Source organism: Mauremys reevesii, linkage group 24, assembly GCF_016161935.1.
Source record: "Mauremys reevesii isolate NIE-2019 linkage group 24, ASM1616193v1, whole genome shotgun sequence".
Classification (NCBI taxonomy): Eukaryota; Metazoa; Chordata; order Testudines; family Geoemydidae; genus Mauremys; species Mauremys reevesii.
Genome location: NC_052646.1, coordinates 8,244,062 through 8,262,435, shown reverse-complemented (window position 1 = coordinate 8,262,435; position 18,374 = coordinate 8,244,062). Strand labels below are relative to the sequence as shown.

Genomic DNA, 18,374 nt, shown 5'->3' with positions numbered 1-18,374 from the left:
AGTTTAGAGCTTCTAATGAAATAGGAAACAAGTTGAGTTACCCATGGTTTGGGGTTTCATTGTGAACTGGCTGCACATCTCTAAGAAACGTAGCATGAAGTTAGATTGATAGTCAATACTGAGACATCTATTTGAGAGTGGTCATGGAGAAAGATCTACCAGAGTCAAATACCAGGGAGAAAGCAGACAAAGAAAGATTAAGGCAGGATCCTTGGGATCTAACCTTCTTGATTTTAGGAGGTCCCAGGTAGGATAGCAAGAAGTGGAGCAGAAGGAGAAATGGCAACATAAAGCTGACCTGCCCCATTTGGCAGGAAAATTAATGGCTTAGGAGTAGGCACAAGACAAGAATCCATCAAGGATAGATAGATAGATATGAGAGAGAGGAAAGAGAGAGAGAGAGAGAGATTGTTCAAGGTCCTCCAAATTTTGGTGCATCAGGTCCCCATTTAGCCACCACTGGCAAGCACAGAAATTTTTCCCTTTGAAGAAGGGGTTCAAGGAGCTGCAGCTACAGAGTGTTACTAAATGGCAGTAAAGTTGCCTAGGGTCAGCCCAGGCTAAGTAAAGAGGATTAGAGCCAGAATCTTGACAGCGGGTACCTGGCAGTAGTGTGGAGATTTGGGGTCAACATCCACTGTTGCCAGATAGTCAGGCTTCTCTATCCCAGTGTTTCTGTAGATACAGGGCAGGTACACAATCTCTTCTCTGGGACCTTGCAAGGCAGAGAGCTTGTTTAGGTCAACACAAATCAGCTCCACGCTATCCCCAAAGCAAGCCTTGGAGGTCTCTCTCACTGAGTTGGATTTGCCCAACGGGAGCATAGGTGCTAGGGGTTCTGGGGATGCTGCTGCACCCCCATCTTGAAGTGGTTTCCATTATATACAGAGTTTACAATTTGGTTCAATGGCTCTCAGCACCCCCAGTTTAAAAAAATTTCCAGCCCCCTTGAACTGGAGGTTGGGAACCTTCTTCCTTTGTCTTCCTCATGGGTGGGGTGGGGTAGATATTATCAGAGTCTTCATTATGCCGGAAAGCACACTAGGCAGGGGTCAGTCTGAAGGGGATTTCCCTGCCTGTGGTGTGGCCCATTCACAGTTTGAGGTTCTATTACCAGGAGGACTCATCCCTGGATCAGAGATATTTCTGAAGGGCCCTCTGACTGTAATGTGCACACACTTTCAAAAAATTATCCTGAAGAAGGAGAGACCAGGGAATCTCCCTACCCCTTACAAGGGCTTGTCAGCCCTTCCATTATGCCAGCTGCAGAATAGAGTTAGCTAATGCTACACTCAAAAGGCATCTTGTTAATCTTCACTGAATCTGAAGGTGGTTCAATAAAACTCTTGTTTTGATAACCTAGATTTCAGAACACAGTTGATAGGACTTGCCTTTCATGGCATCTAAAGGAGTCTTGTACCCAGGACCACATGCTCCACATTTTGCTGATGAAAGAGGAGAAAACAAAAAAAAGGTTAGATATCTCCAAGTTATTCACCTGCACATTTTCCAAAAAGGTCACTGACTTTTGGTGCTCAGCTTAAGAGATCTTAGACCCAGTTTTCAGAAGTGCCACCCACAAATCCCACGGACCAGTAAAAGTTGAGAGCACTCAAGACCTCTGAAAATGAGGCCCAGCATGTCAGGTTGGAGATCCAAAAATGGAAGAAAGCTTGGGTCTTAGTTTTCAAAAAGTCCCACCCTGCAATTTAACACCAAATGACTGAATCATAAGCAGTCAGATAAACATTGGGGATTTAGAAAGACTTGATTTGTGAAAGGTTTTAGGGATTAGTAGTGAAGCACTGTCAGGAGTTCAGCTAGACAGATTGCTCAATTTGACTAACCCATTATAGGAACACTGTGCAGGCCTCTTCTGTGGATTAACCCTGGGAGTGGCTGATTCTAGAGATTTAGAAGCTGGTTGGGGGCCAGTAGTGCAGAGTGTTTTGCTTAGTGGGAATCCTCACCTGAACCACCTCCTCACTGCTAGAAACTCAGTTCCCCAGCTTGTGCTCCTCAGCACTCCTTCCTACTTTCCTGCTAACTGAAACCTTCATTGATCCCTATCTGCACTCCTCAACTAGTCTCAACCAGCAGAAGCGGGGGCAGCTCAGGTGCGAGTCTGGGAAGGAACCTGATGAGTGTCAGTGGAGGAATCTGACAAGCAGCAGGTGAAGTTCAAATCTGGCTGGAGGCTCAGGGCTTGTTCCTTATTAGGGGAGATCAAGGTACATTAAAAGCAGTAGAGGAACTGAAAACAAGTGTACCTCTGTGCTTTAAGGGGTCAAGCAGGAATTTAGTGGATTCAAGGTGCATTCCATGTGTGTAGTCCGATCTATGAATCATATATTAACTATACTGAATACTTAAGAATTCCCAGTTATCACTTTGAGATTTGACAGGATCTTGTCCCAAAATCAGGCCCAGTATTATTAAAATTAGTTCAGTTGGGAACTCCAATGTGCACAGTTGCGGCACTCACACTTTAGGAAACCTTCTGTATTTACAATAGTTTATCAATGCATTTAGCAAAGTCACAAACACTCTAACCCAGAAAGACAGAGATACTACAGAATGTTCATCTGAACATGTACATACTCACACCATCCCTTGCAGAACAACGTGAAATGTTAGCCATTGTCTTCCTCATCACCATCACTATCACTAGCAGTCATCATTCTGGCACCTCCCAAGGGCTACATCTCTCGCTCCTCCTGCCCACAGGCTGGGATACAACTTGTATAATATGATATGCTGATGCCACTATATCTAATGCATTTTCAGTAGGGATTTCTTCCCGTTCCTTATTTGTATTTCCTCGCCCTACTAATGTTGGGGTACCCTTCTCCTATAGATTTATATATTAAAGATCTCAATGTATTATCACATATGTCAATTCATTGACATGGCACTCTTGTGGTTAGACATCTGAAGATGTTCCCATTCTAAGATATCCAAAAGCTGGTGTTGCTCATGTTCCTGTGGCTGGCTGGTGTCATTATGGACTAACTTCCCCCTTAACTGTTCTCTTCTCAGTTCCCTAAAATTTAGGGGTGACCATTAGGCCATTTATCTGTGCCGAAGTCCATAGGCCTCAAGCCTTATGCTAACTGCTGAAGCCAATGTCTTACAGGCCTGAGGGTTCCTTACATTACTGCTGAATAAAATAAATGCTAAAGCTAGCTCCATGGACTACACACGTTTCTTTGGCACAAAGCCTCACAATTTGGAGCTGTTGATCATTTTCAAATCAGGACTGTGATAAACACCATATCCAGGTCATGTAGAAGTAGTAGTACAGGTGCAAACAGACACTGGACAGACAGTTGCCAGTTACTAGCCTTCTTTCTAAAGGTTTCTTGGCTCCCTTTGTATCAATGCAGGAGCGTATTCGTTTTAACTACATAGGAGCACTATGGTTGACAGTTACATAAAATAATAATAAAAATCTACTGTATAGCAGTTGCTACTGTAACAGTCAATATTCCAGACAGTCACAGGATTTGTGTTTCAGGTTTACATTAACAAATAACTATCTAGGATCAAGAAAATATTATCCTGACGCACTGTTTAAAAACACATTAACACCACATGGCAAGTTTATCCACCTTATCAGAGTATACAATTCTGCACTGCTATAGTCCTGCTGAACCCATTCCAACATGGATGGAGAGTCCAACTGCCCCTCCCCATCCCCATCTTATACAAATAATGAGCAGCCAGCAGCAATGTGATAAACTGAGATAATTCTGAGCAGGACCAAAGAATGTAATGCCCGCTTTGCAGTTGACTGCAGTGCTTCAAGCATCTGTCTGATAAATGACTTGCCATTTTGCTCATTTTCACCGTGTTATAATCTTATATTGTGACAAACAAGTTCTTCAAAACAAACCCTACAGAATCCGACACCTTCAGCTCAATAGGATGTGACAGCTGTATTTCCCCATTAAATCAGGTTGCAATTCTTTAGGAAACAAAGATGACAAGTTACTTTGCAGAATCCACTCACTACCTTCTGAGGTTTGTTACTTTAAAACATGATTTCCTCAAAAAGCGAAGGCGCGTTAGTACTAAAGAGGCTGTCTTAGAAGACTGTCTGAAAATAGACAAAAGGACAGAAAATCTGATGTATTCCACACCACTGAATGTCTAAGCCCTGTAAGGCACAATGTAAACTTTATTAAAAATAGATACATAGCACTAAACTCCATCCTATTTTTCCTAGTCAGCTAAATTAGCAGGGACAAAACATGGATTAGATCAGTACTAGATTAGTATTGCACAAATACGTTGTTCTTTTGCAGATTAATAAAGTAAGAGACAGCTTAAACTAGAATGTTTGCTAGAGATAACCTAGGGCAAGATGGTGACACTCCCTGCCTTTCCTCTTCCCCTCCCTCCCCTTACTCCTCCTTCCTTCCCTCCCACTTTCTCTCCGTTCCTTCCCTATGTGTTCAAATATTCTGTTGTAATAAACCGTTGAGCATCTGTTTGAAGTTGACCTATAGCTTTCACTGTATTTTGGGTCAGACTCTTCATGAACACACAAGTCACGAATCTGCTATTTGTACCATTTTTGCAGCAAGATGTTGATAAAAATGTTTACATTAGAGATATTAATGTGTCATTACACATACTAATAGTCGTCATTAAATGCAGCTTCCCAGCTATCTTGGCGTCGGACTGAATGTTTAGAATACCTTGAAGTTGGACTGTATTTGTAAGAGAAATCTAGTGAAAGACCAACATGATTTGCAAACTACTGTCATTTATCACAGTGTGACTGGGATAAGTAGCTAGTTCAGTTTACTGCTAGATCAGGAATACTTGAGGTCCCGTCCCCTCCACCCCAAAAGTGGAGGATATCTTTATTGACAAAGCTCCCGTGCCATGCAATCCACCTTCCCTCTCGGTCACCATACAGATAACAGCCTTGTGGCAATTACAGCAATTGCTCACGTGGAAGCTATGTTTTTAGTGCAGTGTTTTGTCCTTTTTCACAAAGACATCGCACTAGGCTTGATTCTTCATTTCCCTGTATTTTGTGCAGTCATTTGCCCCCGTGCAAAGTGAGAGTAACACTGCCATTCTGATGTTGGTAGCATTTTACATCCTCTGCAGTCATTTACACCAGTGCTTGGTGCAGGAAAGTAGAGTGTCCCACTGTCTCCTTTTGTTCTTTATTTTGTCGCCCTCGTCTATCTGTCCTGTTTCCCACAGCTTAAACCAAGAGGTGAGCCAGCCCCACGTGAACAGCCAGCTCATAAGCAATCAACCACCAGCAAGTGCTCCATAGGCCACAGCTTGGCAACCTCTGTTCTAGTTAACAAGAGGGTATATGGATGACCTGCTGCAACATTGATAGTTGTTTTGAAGATATGAACCATAATTCCCAACAGAACAGTGAAGGAACAGACCTCAGAGGCCTGCAGCACCCCCTCTCCTGCCACCCAGCAGGGTTTAAAGTTGGGGGAGGCAGTTTTCCCCATGACCTCATGGAAATAGTAAAGGGCCGATCTTTTGATGATTACAAGGACCCTCATACAACCAAAGGTCATCCCTGAGAATGACAGATCATCCCCACCCTAGTTTTTTTAACCACCAAGTTCTGCTAAATGATATAACATGCTGTACAAAGTCAGAAAGTCACAACTGTATCCTTTAGTCCAGGGGTTCTCAACCAGAGGTCTGGACTCCCCTGGGGGGCTTCAAGCAGGTTTCAGAGGGTCTGCCAAAATAAACCGGAGAGCAGGGCTGGTGTTAGACTCGCTGCGCCCCGGGCAGAAAGCTGAAGCCTGAGCCCCACCACCGTCCTGCCACCCAGGGCTGAAGTTGAAGCCCAAGTGACTTAGTGGCCTGAATTGTGCAGGAGGTCAGACTAGATGATCATAATGGTTCCTTCTGACATAAGAACATAAGAACGGCCGTATCGGGTCAGACCAAAGGTCCATCTAGCCCAGTATCTGTCTACCGACAGTGGCCAATGCCAGGTGCCCCAGAGGGAGTGAACCTAACTGGCAATGATTAAGTGATCTCTCTCCTGCCATCCATCTCCATCCTCTGACAAACAGAGGCTAGGGACACCATTCCTTACCCATCCTGGCTAATAGCCATTTATGGAATTAACCACCATGAATTTATCCAGTTCTCTTTTAAACGCTGTTATAGTCCTGGCCTTCACAACCTCCTCAGGTAAGGAGTTCCACAAGTTGACTGTGCGCTGCATGAAGTAGAACTTCCTTTTATTTGTCTTAAACCTGCTGCCTATTAACCTTAAAGCCTATGAGCTTCATGGGGCCCTGGACAATTGCCCTGCTTGCTACCCCTAACGCCAGCCCTGGCTTTTAATCTAGTGGATATGCAGAAAAACAGTTATGGTGGTGCAAGCGGCCCATGGAATTTTTATAGCATGTTGGGGGTACCTCAAAAAGAAAAAGGTTGAGAACCCCTTCTCTAGTCTAGTGGTTAGAACAGGGGACTAACCTCAAGGTACCTAGGTTCTATTTGTAGCTATTGCTGACTCCCTGTGTGATCCTAGGGCAAGTCACTTCATTTCTCTGTGCCTGTTTGGGAATAATAATACTTTCATAGATTCTAAGGCCAGAAGAGACCATTGTGATCATTGTCTGACCTTCTGAATAACACAGGCCATAGAACTTCCCCAAAATAATTTCTAGAGCAGATATTTTAGAAAAATATCCAATCTTGATTTTAAAATTGTCAGTGATGGAGAATCCACCATGACCTTTGGTAAATTGTTCCAATGGTTAATTACTTTCACTGTTAAAAATATTTGCCTTATTTCTAGTCTGAATTTGTCTAGCTTCAACTTCCAGCCATTGGATCATGTTAGTCCTGGGGACTGTAGACTTTTAATAAATAGCAGTAAAGTGCTTTCAGATTTTTAGGGCAAAGATGCCATGGAAATACAAGGAAGCCCAAAGACACTGGGTACCATGCAAGCGATAAAAATGGGACATGGGAGCCTATTTTCAGAATAATTTCTGAAAAGAACAATCTTTTAAAAATAAAAAGGCCATTCGCTTTATGCTTATGCAACCTGGCTGTTACATTATATGGCTGAGCTATAAAGCCTACTGAGGCAGCTACAGTAAATTTGCAGACTGTTCGGATAAAATAGGAGTTGTGGGAAGTCTGCATAAAGAGACTAGATTTTATAGATTTACAACATGCAATATGATAATAAAAACCATTTTAGCCTCTGTATAGAGTATTTCATGCTAGTTAGTTCAATGTAACAGCCGTTTGCACAATCAAGGGATACCTTCCTATATAATTTGGCTTAAAGCAATATGTTTGAGGTTAAAGGAGTATGAAAGATTCCAGCATGTTTAACCACACCACTAAACAACTACCCTTTTATGTATATGATTGCACGATTTCTGAGTTAGACACTGTGTAGCATGATTCAGCAACAGTAAATTCTTAGACAAGTTATAACTGCCTCCCCTAAAACAGAAGACCTTTCACATTGATCAACACAACCTACCACTACTACAGTATGCTTTGTAAGTCAGCTTACATTAAAGCATGTCTGTGCTATACTCTTTTTGAGAGGCGGGGGGGGGGGGGGGAACCCATTTACAGCAAATCAAATGGGATTAAGTCTTTAGTTTTCCTCTTCATACTGGACGCATTAGATTGGTGGAGTGTCTTTTGCACATCATCTGCTTGTTAGAGTTTGATCAAACAGGCAGTTCTCTTATCAAGCTACAAGATTATGTTTAACTTATCTGGTAACGTATTAAAAAAGAAGGAGGTAGAGAAATAAGTTAGTTTTATGACATAACTTTGCCCACATTAAACTGATGAGAGTATACAGCAGACCTGGAGGACAAGAGCTGTAATTATGCCATTGTTCAAACAGTCACAACCTAAGCAATAAAAGTATGAAAGGACCAAAAGTAACACTCCTGTGAAAAAGTGAGACAAGACCCCACCCCACCCCACCCAAACAACAGATCACTCGTGATCATGGAGATTGAGGATTCTGTCTCAACTCTAAAAGTCTGCACAAGAGGGCTTCTCCCTTCCCCTCCTCCCCCATCCGAGATTGATTTAGGGCTCATCAGAAATCCATGTAGGGTGACCAGATGTCCCGATTTTATCGGGACTGTCCCGATATTTGCTTGTTGTCACCGTCCCCGACCGCCGACCGATCGGCACAACTGACAAACAAACAAACAATCCTCCCCTCGATGCAGCGATGGAGGAGGCTTTCACCCCCCGCCCCCACCCCCCCCTCCCCCCCCCTGGACCCTCCCCCCCTCCCCTCCCTGACCTGCTGCCCCCCCCCCCCCCCCGGAGGGCTGCTCACACCTGCAGCCAGCCTGCAGCAGCAGGCAGGCAGGGCCCAGGGTGGGGGGGGCCAGGGGGGGGGGGGGCAGACACGCTGCAGGAGGGGGGGGGCCGGCTGCCTGGTTCGCCCCCTGCCCCTGCCCGGTCCCCCGAGCAGCCTGCAGCCGGCAGGGGCTGCCGTCCGGGCTGGGGGGGCAGGGAGAGCGCTGGCTGCTGTGGGGCTCTGGCTGCGGGGAGCTGGCCGAGGCCGGGAGCGCAGAGGGGCTGCACAGCTCGGCTCTGCAGAGGGAGGGGGAGGGGGGGGGGAGGGGGGGGGGGGAGTCAGAGAGGGGGAGAGGACGGGGCTGTGCAACTGGGCCTGGTGGGCGCCGCGGCTGGCTTTTTTTTTTTTTTTTTTTTTTTTTTTCGATTTTTCATGTTTGTCAGAAATCCATGAAGCAGCTCAACTCCGTGTTGGCACAGAGATGTAGTTTTCTCTACATATATGGTATTCAGGTCGCTCTTTAGGCATGTACACCGCAGTCATTATGACAGGAGCCTTATCTGTGTTACTAATCAAACCCTCCTAATAAACAAACAGACCCGAAATTCTAGTTTACTTTTCACCATTTACGCTGTCAGAACTGCAAAAAGTTAACATTCAGGTTGGACAGTTAAACCAGTCTAGTCAGTTTAGCTTTCTGCCTCTGAAAGAATTTTTTATCATGGTCTCCAAGGACCTTTTCATGTACCATGACAAGCACAATATACTAGTTCAGGCTGTAAATAATACAGGGGAATATTTATATCTAAAGAAAAAAAATTCTCTACTTGTGTTCACTGTTTCCCCAAAAAATGTTTCCGAAAGGAGTTTATATTAGTAGTAGGATTTGTAGAAAGCAAGTAAATACAACGTTAAACGTTGGTCCCTAGCTACCTGACAGTCCTCCTTAAAGGAGAGGAGAATTAGTCACTCAGCAAGATTACTGTTGTCACATGTTTCATGCAGCTTCCAAATTCTGAAACAAACAAATGTAGCTGTTGCTCACATACCAAGAGATGCATTTAAAGATTTTAAAACTTAGTCTTATTTTTAGCTAGTTTAAGTAGCTTAAAGAAAAACTTTTTATCAGTCCAACAAAACTTTAGCCCACACTGCTCCTTACATGTACTCTGCATTGGTTACGCAGTAGCAAATCCGCAAGTCCCTGCTTAGGGGAAAGGTAGGAAGTTGCAAAGGATGAATGCTGCAGCCTGTAAATACCAACAGCAGTAAGATAACAGGTTGGAACCACCAGCCAAAACTGTGGGTCTTCATGCCTAATGCTCCTTGCAGATTGGGGACAGTTTCTTACCCATGTTGAGTGCCTTCTGGTCAGATCTTTTCAGCTGCTTATGACTTGGAATAAGCAGCGTTTGCAGCGTGACAGGAGAAGATTCTACAGAGCAAAGGCTGGTATTGAGGGATCATATATAGCAGTTCAGTGGGCGGGCAGGAGGGTTTGAAAGAGGTAGCTGCCAAGGGGAGGTCTAATGGTGGAAAGCATGTGGGAGGTTCCAGAGTAGCACACCACCTCCTTCTTTCCCTGCCAATAATACACAGGGAAGCTTTGCAGGACTCTGCTACTCCCTTCCCCAAACGCTGGGTAATGCAGCTGGTTCTGGTGGAGCTCCCACCTGCTTCTACTCATATACTAGGGACGTGTGTATGTTTGCTGCACACCAATAGCTTTCTTACACAGAGAAAAAACAGGCATTTAATAAAACTCTCGCTTCTGGGCAATATTTCAAGTTCTCCAGCAGGCAGTGAATGCATGACCTAGTTACAGCTCCCAATTGTCTCTTGCTTGGCAGGCCGGTGTTTTTTTTCAATCCTCTAAGCAAGACAGCTGCAAAAGCTCTTACTGCTAGTTGCAGTTAGATCCATTCCTCTCATGAAAACTTCAGAGCTTAATTTTTTGTTGTTGAGGGGAGCCCTCTTCCACAATAGACCCCCAACAGCTGATTTGAAGGGGGGGGGATTATTCTGCTCCCAGGAAAGATCATCTTCCACTTTGGATACTGCTAAACTGTCCCTGATCAGGAATGAATATAATATTCCCCCCCCCCCGCTTTCTAAAGAGCAATATTTTTTTGTTCTAGAATGCAGTCATTTTGCCCTGCCATTTCCAAAAATGTTCCTGGGGAGGATGTAGCAGTGTAGAGCTGCACGCCTATCCCTTCCCCCACCCCCCCACAATCCACAAATTATTCAACTGAAACCCTAACCGCTTCTCAAAACCCACCATTGAGAACCCCCTTGACAATACTAGAGCCAAGGGACTGGTAGGCAGAATCAAATGAACAAACTGCAGCTAACTATTTATTTGGTGAGTTTAGACCTTTTTCCTGTATGCAAATTGTACATGAACAGTTTGCATTTTTTTACTAATTTGTTTGCCATTCCAAACCACTTGCCAAATGTTTTGTGCAAATAAATTCCAGCTTAATGGTTGCTCGAAAATTATTTGCTGTGAATTCCTCCATGTACTTGATAGTTACAATTCAATATTCCAGCTGTGTGATGGGCTGTTTAAGTCACATGGCATTGTTTCTCTTTCCTGTTTGGATACTCTGGCCTCTATCAATTGCTTGTTTTGTGATTAAGTTAATGTTGACGATGGGCCTGAAATTTGTCTTCTGCAAATGCTTGAATGAACAAAGCGTCACTTAAATGACACTTTGAGAATAGTGCATAAAAAAGGATGCAAGAAAATTTAGCAATGCTCTATTGATAATTCATTTAATATTTTCCAGTATGGGTTGTATTCCCAGCTCAGCCACTGACCTGCTGGGTGTTGTTGGCTAGTCTTTTGGACAGAAGGTGCAAATGTTTAACAGTGAGTAATTACTCATTGGAACAATTTGCTGGGAGTTGTGGTGGAGTCTCCATCCCTGACAATTTTTAAATCAAGATTGGAAGTCTATCTTAAAGATCTGCTCTAGGAATTAGTTTGAGGAAGTTCCTGGCCTGTGTTATATAAGAGGCACGGCCGGCTCCAGGCACCAGCTAAAGAAGCAGGTGCTTGGGGCGGCCAATACCAAGGGGCGGCACTCCAGCCGTTATTGGGGAGGCATGTCCAGGTCTTCGGCTGTAATTTGGCGGCGGGTCCCTCAGTCCTTCTTGGAGCGAAGGACCTGCCGACGAATTGCCGACAAAGAGTGGAGCGGTGCGATCGCACTGCCATGGCTTTTTTTTTTGCCACTTGGGGCAGCAGAAAACCTGGAGTCGGCCCTGATCACAGATCAGACTAGATGATCACAATGGTCCCTTCTGGCATTGGAATCTGTGAATCTATGTCTTTGTGCCTCTGTTTCTCCATCTCTAATAATGGGGATAATGACATGTTAGCTACAGATGAAAAGCATTATAATAGGTATTATTTTTCTCACTCTTCACCCTGCTCTCCGGGCACATTCATCCTCTGGCTCTGAACAAAGCCACTCCTTTAATCAGATAGAAAGAATCACTCAAAGAGAAACATGAGGCTACAACTCCTACCTGTCCTTGGGTTGGTGTTTCTGCTAATAGTTACTTTTGTACCTCATCAAATTCTACACAGTTTAATGGCTGGGGGCTGTTGTGATAATTGGGCTGACAAATGTACTTTAATTGTGAGCTCAGTTGTAAAAAGTAGATGATACAATAACCTATAACAAGAAAAGTTGATGGGAAAAGGAACAAAAGGGAGACAGGAAAACTAAATTAGTCTGAACAAAAAGTCCATGATGATATGATTCAAGGACTGATTTGAAATCATGGTTGGTAAAAATGTAACCCCTCTGCTAGGCTGAGACGATAGCAGCAAGGGCCAAGTTCAATACATAGGGGTCCCTTCCTCACCATGTAATGCAAACCAGCTCGAGCCCCCACCCAGTGACCTGGGAAAATCTTACACACACCCCTGGGTGCCTCAAGGAGGCAATACTTCCCCTCTCGCAAGCATAGACTCTTGGTGTAGCAGAAAAGGTTTAATCACATAAGATAAACAACAAGCATTAAATTTGGAAAATACCTCAACTAGAGTTCATAGGTCAAACCGTGAGCAAAGACCCACCCCAGCAAACTGGGCCGTGTCCTTCTCTCTGGGCCCTTGAGTCCAGCAACCCCCCAAATCACCCACAGTCCCAAAAGTCCCACAATTCAAAAGTCTCTGTCACGGGTCAGTGCAGCCCCAGAGTTCAAGAGTCTCTTTGCAGAGGTCCCTCTCCCCAGCCTAGGTAGAAAGGGGCACCTTACGTGGTTTCGGGGCCAAATGCCCTGCCTCTTCATGGGGTTCTGCTTCCACTAGTCGTCCCTGCAAACAGCTCAGCTCCGCTTGCTCTGTGGGCTGCTCCACTCTGCCAGCTGCTCTGGTCCACCAGCTGTCCTGTGATCCACTCCAGCCGTCCTCACGAGCTGCTCAGCTCCACTCACCCAGTGGCTGCACAAACTGCTCCACTCCGCTCTGCCAGTATTGCTTCAGGCTCCCCCACTCATTAGCACAGTGCTCTCAGCTCAGCAAGTCCAGCTCTTCAGTGATTTCAGCTCCACTCATTAGCACAGTGCTCTCAGCTCAGCAAGTCCAGCTCTTCAGTGATTTCAGCTCTTAGTGATTCCAGCTCATAGTAGGGGAGCCCCAGCACCAGTGAATTCAGCTCAGTAACCTGCATCTAGATTCTTAAGGAAATCAAAAATTAACTCTGACATTCCATAGTGGAGAGAGGCATAGGTGGAACTGGTGCTTCTGGCTCACACAAGGAGCCTATACCACCAAGTACAGATATCTGTCCCCAGCCTCTCTCCTTTCAATGGGTTTTGGAACCCATGTGCCCCATCTAGCAAGCGCTATCCAGCTGACAATGAAACCCCCCATCACAAGACAATTTTGTAGTTCCCCATTTACCCAATCAGGGTGACAACATTTCATTCCTCCTGCCCCAATAACAACAAAATTGGGGCTCCCACAGCTGTGAAAATAACCATCCCATGCTGCTTTGCGGTATGCTAAGTGGGGTGGGAGTGCCCATGCAAATAACTGAAATGCTAATGCAAATACTTGAAACTTCCACTCTGCACTCCCCATAATCTACCACCAGATGTCAGGGTAGAGCTCATCCTGACTCTGCTTACAAAAACAAAATATGTGGAACCGGAAATCAACAAACCAAAATTGGCATGTTGAATATTAGGCATAATTGGTAGACAAAATAATGAGGGGATGGGCTATTCCACCCACTGTTCCCTTTTGGGGATCCTTAAAAAAAGAATTTGTGGGGAGAATAGAAAAGAAAATCAGAGGGAAGAACAGATGGAGGCTACTGGAGTGAGCTTCCCATCATGGCTGCCACCCCCACCATCTTCTAGGACTCCAGACACTTTTTGTCCTAATCCTTAGACATGTTCTGACCAACTGGAGCCAGAGAGGGACCCTGGTGACGTCGCCACCCCTACCAGCTCCACCTGAATCCCAACACTGCCTGAGATGAAACCAGTTTGAACTTTAGCAACAGTTCCAGCCCATTTCAACTAACATCTTCTCTTTTCCCCAGAAGACCAGTTTTTACCATCTTTAACAAAATCTACAAAACTGTCAAAGAAGAGGTTTTTCCTTATAAATCTCTCTGCAGGGAAAGGGAACAAGGCATGTTGTTAAAATGAAAGCCTTACTTAATACTTTACATTTCAAATGCTTTTCCTTCTGTTCTGTATCTTTAATAAAAGGGTCCAAGGACTTTTAATAGTGTGTTTGCCATGGTATTAAGCAGGCTGAGGTCTCTATATACAAACACCACTGTGGTTATGTTAATATCTTTGGCCCATTTATTTCATCAAAATTAATACAACAGGATCCCCACTGCCTACCCCACACCCTGTTCCCTCCTTAACTTTTTGTTTTTAACATATAATTTTAGCTAAAAATAGTTGCCTACTTTCGTGTTTTTCAAGCTACCATTTAAAAGAGTAACTATATCACCCCAGTCCACCTTACTATTATTTTTAGAGTACCCAAAGGCATGCTTACTGTGTTAAAGAACCCCCAGAACATATACTGAAGAGCTGCCTCAAAGAGTTTGCATTTTAAGACTCTGATCCTGCAATCAGATCTCCCCAGGAAGACCCATATGCTCCTGCAGCATCCCATTGAAGTCAGTATGAGTTACATCCATATGATCAAGCTGTTATTCAGGTTAGCCATGTGTGCTTCACACTGGCTTGGTTAATTACAAAAATAACAAATATAACAATATAAAATAATAAATATTGTTGACTTATGTCTAGTGGGTGTCGTGGAAGAAGTGAGACTTAGTACTCACCTTGGAAGGTGTCTATCATGAGCACAGAATTGTAGTCAGGCCTTGATTATGTTGCACACATATAGACCTTGGAAAAGAACTGGGCTCAGCCTTGAGCTGGGGCTCCCAGCTCCCCCCTCCTGGGTCCCCAATGCACTGGGTGCAAGATGGTGAAGTCAGGTACAGCACATTCACCCAGTCCTTGAGGTCAAAACTATAACACAGCAGGACAGAAACTCTGTTTAAGAACAAAAAAAACCCATGCGTAACGTACAACTTCATTTGGTCCTACCTCTCCGTCTGTCTAAGGTTTCTGTATAGCACTTACTACCATGACATTTAAGTGTTGATGACCAACTTCCATTCCCTTAGACCTATTTATACCTCGCTTTGGGCTGATCTACACACAGTTTTTGTACTGTTATACAAAACCGATATAGCTAAAGCGATACAACTAGGCATTTATAAGCTATACTGTTATAAAGTACCTTTATAACATACCTGCATCCACAGGAGGAGTTTGTATTACAATAACTATATCAGTTTCTAAATCAGAATATTTCTAGCAATGCAAAAATTGTATGCCCTTTGAATTTAGCCCACAGATTTTTAATTGATATCTGAGCCGCAGCTGATGTCTGATGAGAACCCTGAATTTGTTATAGAAAATCAGACATTTGGCCCATCTGTTTTGGTGTCCCACATCCCCAGTAATCACAGCAAGGCAAATTCTTCTCCTCCATGGCCAGCAGTGCAATTCTGTATGTGATGAATGATTGAGTTTTTCTTCATACCTCAAGCAATCATCTTACGCCCTGAAGCATGAGATTTAACAATACCTGCCGGCCTCCCCACTTTTGCAATAACAGATGACAGCCTGATTGCACTGTACAGAATGTGAAATGAAGGTATGTATTAAGCAAATAACTTAAAATGTCATTATTTTTATTTATAGCTCTTTGTGAGAGTCTATACAGTCCATTCTCAAACAGCACAAGATGATTTGCACGTCCTCATGTTCTGATCTATAATGTTTCAAATGCTGACAGCATGTACATTGAGTTGCCCCAGGTTCTTTCAATTTTCGGTCTCAGTGCTACGACCACCACCAATTGTACCAATTAAGAGTGTGCTGTGGATACTAGATTGTGAGTTTTCTAAGGCAACAACTGTCTCTGTTATTCGTTTGCAGACAGCCTAGTAAAGTGGAGTCCTTAGATGTTACCATGATAAAAGTAATAATAATTGTTTTACTAGGAACTGGACCGAGACATATCAAACATATTTCACATGCTGCAAGTCAACAAACAATTACAATCTGAGCTGGTAATTACTTTTGCTCAAAGCTGCCTCGGACAAGATTGAAACTGGCCATCCATCAATCTATTTATCTACCCCATCACTGACCTCTCCCCACACCCGATACTTGAACACATTAAGAAACCAAAAATTATGCAACACTTTGTTTGTATCACTTGTCCCATCATCACACCAGCTGCAAACCTTCCTCATGAAGCATGGATCTGACCTTCATTGTCCTCAGCTTTTGTGGTTGTCATATATCATTAATCCAAACAAAATATGTTGGCCAACGAAGTCAGGGTAAGCATACAAGGAAAATAAATATCATCATCTAATTGTAAACAATACTCTTCTGTCTTATATTTGTCTTTACAGGCATCTTGGGATTGGGATCTTGTCCTTTCAGTGTTTGTAAAGCACTGTGTCTGTTTAAATGGATGTCTACAAAATAAGAGGGTAAATCGTGCAGTCTTTAGGAAAAGTGGCACTGAGAGTTTTGACTGAGTAAGGACTGAAGGATTTGGCCCGATAATGTTAATTTTTTCCTCTTCTGATTGTGAAATAAGTATCAAAATAAAGGACCAAAAACAAAACCCCTACCAAAACAAAACATAATACTGCACACAGAATTCTCTTACCACAGAGGAGATAAGAGAGAGGAGAAGGAACTATATGTGACAGATGTTAGTCAAGTGGCTCAGTGCAGGACTGGAAGGAATTCAGTCCTTCAGAGATGCGGGTGGGTTAAGAACTGACACAGAATTACATCCAGAAAAATGACATGAAAAGATTGATTGATTTTTTAAGCTTAAACTTAAAAAACTAGGAAATGCTAGAATTAAGAATATCATGCAGAATAAGGATAATGTATATATACATTATTATACAGTCTTGAATTACAAGATCACCCTGGTATATTTTCCACAGGACCCCTGACTCAGTGAATGAGTAGTTATTTAATAGTTCTTTTTACCATCCACATTCAATGTGCGGCCCCAGATCTTATGTAAAACCCACCCCCCTGAACTGAATATATAGTTATTAATTTCCTCAAAGATGTATTTTTCCATCTGAGTGCTTCAAATACATTAACAAATTTATCTTCATATCACCCCTGTGAGATGAGGTGGCATTATTACCCCATTTTATAGCTTGGGAACTGAGGCACAGAGAGATTAAGGCCAAAAGCATCCACTAACTTCAGGAGCTCAATTTGAGATGCCTATGGTCTGACTTTTTCAGAACACTTAGCATTTTGCATAGTGATCAAAGCACTCAGCACTTGTACAAATCTGGCCCCAGTTGTCTCACATTGAGCAGACACAAAATGAGGAACACCCTATTAGTGGCAAGCTGTGAAAATTTTGTTTTAAGTAACTAGCCCAGCATCACATAGGAACCCTGTGGCAGAGGCAGGGATAGACTCCATGGGTACATAGGCACTGACTTCTGCTGGCGCTGGTTGGGTGCTCGACCCCCCCCCCCCGTCCCTGGCCCCACCCCGACTCCACCCGTGCCCCGCCTCCATTCCAATCTCTTCTCCAAAGTCCCTGCCCCTATTCCAACCCCTTCCCCAAATCCCTGCCCCAGCCCCGCCTCTTCCCTGCCTCCTCCCGAGTGTGCCGTGTTCCTGCTCCTCCCCACGCCCTCCCGGAGCTTGTTACACCACGAAACAGCTGTTTTGCGAGGAGAAGCAGGGACATGGCGCCCTCAGGGGAGGAGGTGGAGGTGAGGTGGGGTGGGGCAGGGAGCTTGACTGCCAGTGGGTGAAGAGCACCCACCAATTTTTCCAGACCCGGAGCACCCCCAGAGTCGGCCTCTATGCAAGGGTACGTCTACACTGTGATAAAAGACCTGTGGCACAGCCATGATTGGCCTGGGTCACCAGATTCGGACTCATGGTGCTCATGGTATAGCCCCACAGCCCGAGCCCCACAAATCCGAGCCAGCTGATCGGGACCCTGATACTCACTACTGCAGGTTTTTTATCACAGTGTATTCATACCTTGATTCTTCAAGGTGGTATTCTACTTCTTTAACCAGGAGACCATCCTTTCTCTTTTTGCGATCTCTCATTCACAACACACCTTTCAGGGGGTCCAGATAAGTACTTAGACAGACAGGTCACAGTCTGTCTCCTATTCCAAGATCTCCTGTTCCCAACAGAGACCCAGAGCTGCCTAAGAGTCACCGCCTGTCACCGCCGCTGTATGCTGCTTGGCTTTCCCATCACATCCCAGCAGCACGTGTTGCAGTCCCAGCTGTCATAAAAAGCAGCATCCCTATTACAATAGAAACAAACAAAAACAATCCCCCCACACCTTTCAGCTTCTGCAACAAATGAGGCAGAGGTCCTACAGACAACACTCATTCACTACACAACCGTGATTCATCCTCAAAATACCATACATTCTCTGCATTGAATGAGACAGGGGTTCTGTGTTAAAAATAGTATG

General features: G+C 44.1%; 1 protein-coding gene across 3 annotated transcripts in view; it reads right to left on the bottom strand.

Annotated features, from left to right (window-relative positions):
- Window positions 1–18,374, bottom strand: part of SELENBP1 (selenium binding protein 1) — a 46,538-nt gene that overhangs the window by 15,324 nt on the left and 12,840 nt on the right. The window contains exons 1-4 of one of the 3 annotated variants that reach the window (XM_039512298.1): window positions 9,657–9,925; window positions 9,239–9,320; window positions 1,392–1,445; window positions 603–715 (exon numbers count right to left, since the gene is read on the bottom strand). In XM_039512298.1, the coding sequence (XP_039368232.1) occupies window positions 603–715; window positions 1,392–1,398 (120 nt within the window). In that variant the 5' untranslated portion in view covers window positions 1,399–1,445; window positions 9,239–9,320; window positions 9,657–9,925. Of the gene's footprint in view, window positions 1–602; window positions 716–1,391; window positions 1,446–9,238; window positions 9,321–9,656; window positions 9,926–18,374 lie in introns of those variants that run through there. The other 2 variants (XM_039512297.1, XM_039512299.1) reach the window with 2 other exon arrangements.